General features: G+C 47.7%; 1 protein-coding gene across 1 annotated transcript in view; it reads left to right on the forward strand.

Moving 5' to 3' along the window:
- Positions 1–2,904, forward strand: part of LOC139279856 (neuropeptide FF receptor 2-like) — a 38,431-nt gene extending 35,527 nt beyond the window's left edge. Inside the window, exon 3 of the mRNA XM_070899167.1 lies at positions 1,892–2,904. Within this exon, the coding sequence (XP_070755268.1) occupies positions 1,892–2,741 (850 nt within the window). The 3' untranslated portion in view covers positions 2,742–2,904. The remainder of the gene's footprint in view (positions 1–1,891) is intronic.
- Positions 2,905–6,567: the final 3,663 nt, after the last annotated feature.

Here is a 6,567-nt window from a genome sequence, read left to right on the forward strand (position 1 = left end):
GACTGCTCCGAGCTCCCGCTGGCCTTTATAGGCCTCTCGCCGACCCCGGACTCGCGCTGCTCCGAGCTCCCGCCTCCTCGACTGACTGCTCCGAGCTCCCGCTGGCCTTTATAGGCCTCTCGCCGACCCCGGACTCGCGCTGCTCCGAGCTCCCGCCTCCTCGACTGACTGCTCCGAGCTCCCGCTAGCCTTTATAGGCCTCTCGCCGACCCCGGACTCGCGCTGCTCCGAGCTCCCGCCTCCTCGACTGACTGCTCCGAGCTCCCGCTGGCCTTTATAGGCCTCTCACCGACCCCGGACTCGCGCTGCTCCGAGCTCCCGCCTCCTCGACTGACTGCTCCGAGCTCCCGCTGGCCTTTATAGGCCTCTCGCCGACCCCGGACTCGCGCTGCTCCGAGCTCCCGCCTCCTCGACTGACTGCTCCGAGCTCCCGCTGGCCTTTATAGGCCTCTCGCCGACCCCGGACTCGCGCTGCTCCGAGCTCCCGCCTCCTCGACTGACTGCTCCGAGCTCCCGCTGGCCTTTATAGGCCTCTCGCCGACCCCGGACTCGCGCTGCTCCGAGCTCCCGCCTCCTCGAGGAATCTACCTCTTTAATGTTAATTACTTTAATTGATAACATGTCATTGCCAATTAGAAGGTAGATAGTGCCCCCACCCCCCCCCTCCCCTTTAAAGGGGCACAACCCATAAACTGTAAATTAAACAAACAAACTTTTAAAGGAAATTTAACAAAATCAAATTAAAATTTGGTTGTGGTGGGTGATGAAGCACTCCAATCTCTCGGTGGCAGAAGGCCTCGAGCGTACCAGTAGGCACCGCATGCTCCATCTCCAGGGACACCCGGCTGCAAACGTAGTCGCGGAAGAGAGGCAGGCAGTCGGGCCGAACCACCCCCTCCTGTGGGGTTATCTATAATTAGAATTTGGATGACCTCCACACTCACACTCCCGTTAAGCACTCCAGGAATTCGAGACTGGGCCAGGAATTCTTAAAACTTGGGCAAGTTTTGCTTTCATTTTACTGGAGCTCATTGACCTGACTGCTCTCTGAAATTATTTGGGAATCAAATCATGCATTCCACTTTTACCGCAGTATTTCTTTTCAAATCATGAGTTAGAAAGTTGTTCAAAAAATGGACCTTACTCTTGAAAAACAGCGAAGTAAGAATTCCAGCAGCATCTCCAGGTGGGGAAGCCACTTGTGGGGCAGCAAAACCTATGGCTCCTTAATAAGAGGGGGTTGGCCAAGATGTTAGTTTTTGCCGGGGGCAGACTATCCACATGCAAGTGCCCCTGTGAATGGTTCCATGTTATCGTGTGAGAATCCTTCAGGCTTTCCGGGGGACCCAATCCACCCCTGGGAGCAGCCAGATGGATTTCTTTGAAAGTCCTATACATTTCTATGCAACCATACGAAAAATGATGGACAGGTAAAGACGATCTGGTCCATCGGGCAGAGTATCACAACATATACACTCCACCCCCGCCTAAAACCATGTGATCTCCTGGGAAAGGCAAAAAAACAGATTAAAAAAACTCAGGCCAATCTGGGGAGAAAAATCTGGGAAATTCTTCTCAAACCCATCTAGGCGATCGAATCTAGTCCAGGAGATCACCCTGGATTTGAATTCCCTGCAGCACCTATCTTCTGTGAGAGGCGATCTCTGCCCTAGCCAGAAACAAATACAGCTCTCGCTTGAAGGTATTCAGGGAGTCCACGTCCACCACACAAGGTGGCAGCCTGTTCCCGAGGGCCACCATACTCTGGGAAAAAAAACACCTCTTGACATCTAACCTAAACCTAGATGTAAATGTATACCCCGAATATACAAATTGTGGAAATTATTTGGACATTAAACAAGTGTCTCCTTTTTTATTATTTATTCTGCAGGTTCCGATGCATTGTCTACCCTTTGAAACAAAAGCTGAACATGACTGTTGCAACCATCATCATCACTGTCATATGGGTTCTTGCTGTCTCCATAATGTGTCCTTCTGCAATAATGCTGCAAGTGACCAAACTGCCTGACAATGTAAGGATTGTCCGAAGCCCTATGAAAACCTATCCCTACTATCAATGTTACGAGGCGTGGCCAACACCGAAAATGAGAAAGATTTACACCACAGTTTTATTTTCGAACATTTACTTGGCCCCTCTGTCACTCATAGTCATCATGTATGCGAGGATAGGAATCACGCTGTTTAAAACCAGCATGCCTGTTGGCGAAGTGTCTCGCCAGGAAAATCGCAATATCGTGTCTAAAAAGAAGCGGCGGGTGATCAAGATGTTGGCCATTGTAGCGCTGCTGTTCACCCTGTCGTGGCTCCCGCTCTGGACTCTGATGATGCTGTCTGACTATGCAAGGCTCTCGCACTATCAGTTGAGAATAATCAATTTCTACATCTACCCCTTTGCCCATTGGTTAGCCTTCTGCAACAGCAGTGTCAACCCCATCATCTATGGCTATTTCAATGAGAATTTTCGGCAAGGGTTCCAAGCTGCCTTCAAGTTTCAGCTCTGCTCTTCTGAAGTCAAGCATAAAGAGACCTATTCTCATCGGGTATCGAACAAATTCATTCTAACAGCGCAGAACAAAATTGGCCAAGATCCTGTAACTACCAACTCGGAGGCTACAGACGATTGCAACACAATCCGAGCAGAGAAAAATGCCTGTAAACGGTGTGAAAATCTTGTTCTTGAAGAGTTGGACAAAAGCATAAACAATGGCGTTTCGCTCTGAAGCGATTGTACGAAGTTGAGAATCATTACCAAGAGTATATAATGCTTTTTGCCCCATATTCAACAAAGTAAGCCCTACTAGGCAATAAAGCACAACTTGTAAATGTGCACAATGAATTAAGCATAAGTAAATAGCCATAATTTAGTTTAATTCACTACTGGATTCATGAGGATTTGATTATTCCAATTTGCTGATCTAAAGATTAATCATTAGAGATTAATCATTAGAAATTCATCCTTTTGAGTCTTTGCTGATCGAGATGCTGCCATTCATTAATGTGGTCAGACTGCAGTTGCTTGTCTTCCCCAATCCCATCTGTCTGGCCGCCCTTGTTGACCGCCATCCTCTTGACCTCCTCGCCCACCCCAGCAACACAACAAAGCTAAACAGTTTCAATCGTGCGGGAGGAAATTGAGAGAAGATAGGAACGAATATGGATAAAGTGGCACTCTAATGTTTTTATTAATTGTCTTTGTGTTGTATACGTATAAATAACTGACAAGCTGAGTCAGGAGAAATGTAACTTAACTTAACTGTGCTTTTAGACAACCCAAAATGGAGTCCCCAAACCGACATGAACCAGAATCAGTGCGGCAAGTGTAAATAGCTCCCGCAGGGTCCTAATGCCCATCTGTGAGCTGTAACAAACAAATAGAGTCGGAAAGCAACATATTTTCCCCCTTTTTAAAACTACAGTTTATGTACAGACAAAGTCCTTGAGATAGCCAAGTCATGTTCTGATACGCTAAGACCGGCGTGGAGCTTGCGGTGTTTGCTCTACATTTTGGTGGGGAAATAGAATGGTGCCTCTGTTCTATCCTGTTGGTCATTTTGCACTAGATTTGGCTGGGGGTTTGAGAATGTCCAGTAGCCAGCAAAGATTCCACCCAATCATGAGCTCAATGGGTGTCTTCCCCATTAGCAAGTGCTTTGTTGAATGGTATGGGCGGAAAATGGTTTGAACCACTTTGTTGACTGTTTGGCCTGCTGTGAGGTTGGCTTTCAAACACTCTTTGATGATGTGGTTAAAATGCTCAACACCTTCGTTGCTTTGAGGATTGTACCGAGCAGTAAGGCGATGCTCGATAGCATGACGAGTGAGGAAATCTGCGAACTGTCGGACACAAACTGTGATCCATTGTCAGTGATTATGACCTCTGGGAGGCCCCACTTCGTGAACATACATTGCAGAATAGTGACGATCGTTGATGAAGTCACTGAACTTGTTGTAGTGATTTCTGTCCATTTGGAATGCAGGTCATGTATTACAACAAGGACACGCTGGTGCTGTGGAGCTGCTTCAACTGGACCGAAGATACCCAACTGAAGTTGTTGCCATGATTTTTGTGACCATGGAATGGGCTTCATTGGCGCTGGTCAGATGTTTGTGGTCTTTTCGCTCAGACTGCATGCTTTTGCAGTGTGAGACGAACTCCTCGATGTGAGTGTCAATCCCAGGCCACCAAATTGAATCGCGACATCTCTGCTTCATGCTGACAATTCCGGGGTGTCCATTGTGTGCCAATGAGAGAACGCGCTGCTGAAGCGACTTGGGAAATACTGCTCTATCACCATGAGCTAGGCACCATCGTTCCAATTCATCGCGAAGTCTGTGGAATGTTTTCAGCTCTTCCGGAATTTGCTTCGGTCACTCAGTCTGGAAGAAATGGCACACGTGCTGGAGCATAGCATCTCGCTGTGATTCGGTTTTTGAGTTCTTCGCAGGAGACAAGGTTTCTGATGGACTGAGTGATGATCGACGTGCCATATATGTTGTCATCTGTGAACAAGTCAGCACCAGAGTCCGAAGCAGGTATCGAGTGTCTGAGCATGTCATCTATGTGGTTGCGACTGCCAGCGATGTACTGTACATCAAAGTTATACTGATGAAGGCGATCTGACCATCGGCTGATTTGTAGTGGTCTGTGCCCAGATCAAGTTGTAGTGAGTAGTATAGTTAGCACTTGGTGATTTGTACAATTCCTGCCATAGAGGTAGATGTGCCAACATTCACATGCGTAGATGCAAGCTTTCCCCTGCAGAGTTAATACATTCTGCAGACGAGAGCGTGTGAGAGGTGAAGGCTACTGGGCATTCCAGGCTGTCAATCTATTGCAAGAGCACAGCACCCATGGTGGTGCCTGATGTATCCGTGGTGATGTATGTAGTGGGTATTCAGATCAAAGTGCACGAGAATAGGAGGGAATGTGATTTTCTCCTTAAGAACATAAAAACATAAGAAATAGGAGCAGGAGTAGATCATACGGCCCCTCAAGCCTGCTCCGTTATTCGATAAGATCATGGCTGATCTGATCATGGACTCAGCTCCACTTCCCTGCCCACTCCCCATAATCCCTTATTCTCTTTTCGTTAAAGAAACTGTCGATTTCTGTCTTAAATTTATTCAATATCCCAGCTTCCACAGCTCTCTGAGGCAGCGAATTTCACAGATTTACAACCCTCTGAGAGAAGAAATTTCTCCTCATCTCAGTTTTAAATGGGCGGCCCTTATTCTAAGATTATGCCCTCTCGTTCTAGTCTCCCCCATCAGTGGAAACATCCTCTCTGCATCCACCTTGTCAAGCCCCCTCATAATCTTATCTGTTTTGATAAGATCAGCTCTTATTCTTCTGAATTCCAATGAGTAGAGGCCCAACCTACTCAAACTTTCCTCATAAATCAACCTCCTCATCTCCGGAATCAACCTAGTGAACCTTCTCTGAACTGCCTTCAAAGCAAATATATCCTTTCGTAAATATGGAAACCAAAACTGTACGCAGTATTCCAGGTATGGCCTCACCAATACCCTGTAATACTCCAGCAAGACTTCCCTGCTTTTATACTCCATCCCTTTTGCAATAAAGGCCAAGGTTCCATTGGCCTTCCTGATCACTTGCTGTACCTGCATACTTTCTGTCATGTATCTTACATGGCTACTGTTGGTACTATCCCAAGGTGTGCCACCAGAGGGCACAGCAGTAGGAGATTTGTAGGTTACCTGTACAGGTGTGCCTGGCCTCGTATAAAAGGCAGGCCACCAGGTGTGATCCTCACTCTGGAGTTAACTGATAAAGGACTGAGATCACTACAGTTCAAGTACAACACATTGCCTCATGGAATCATTACTAGAGCATCTGATGACACTGACGACGAGATTACGAACTTTCACGCGGAAATGGCTACCCTTGGTACTTGCAGCAGTTCGCCGATGGTAATGATCGGGATGCCTTTGTGGAGTGGCTAGAACATTTCTTCACAGCAAACAATCTGACAGGAGCTGAGGGTGGATTCACTCTGGAGCATCCACGATGCTGAGAATGACGTGAGTATCACGTGTAGCGAGTTGGTCGTACCACAGGGAAAGGGTCCACAGCCAGATAGGGAATGGAAGACCAACAGGAAGAGCAGTGCAAGGAAGGTAGTGCAGGAGTCCCCTGTGGTCATCCCCCTGCAAAACAGATACACTGCTTTGGGTACTGTTGAGGGGGATGACTCATCAGGGGAGGGCAGCAGCAGCCAAGTTCATGGCACCGTGGCTGGCTCTGCTGCACAGGAGGGCAGGAAAAAGAGTGGGAGAGCAATAGTGATTGGGGATTCAATGGTGAGGGGAATAGATAGGCGTTTCTGCGGCCGCAACCGAGACTCCAGGATGGTATGTTGCCTCCCTGGTGCAAGGGTCAAGGATGTCTCGGAGCGGGTGCAGGACATTCTAAAAAGGGAGGGAGAACAGCCAGTTGTCGTGGTGCACATTGGTACCAACGACATAGGTAAAAAGAAGGATGAGGTCCTACGAAACGAATTTAAGGAGCTAGGAGCTAAATTAAAA

The sequence above is a fragment of the Pristiophorus japonicus genome, chromosome 1, assembly GCF_044704955.1.
Source record: "Pristiophorus japonicus isolate sPriJap1 chromosome 1, sPriJap1.hap1, whole genome shotgun sequence".
Lineage (NCBI taxonomy): Eukaryota > Metazoa > Chordata > Chondrichthyes > Pristiophoridae > Pristiophorus > Pristiophorus japonicus.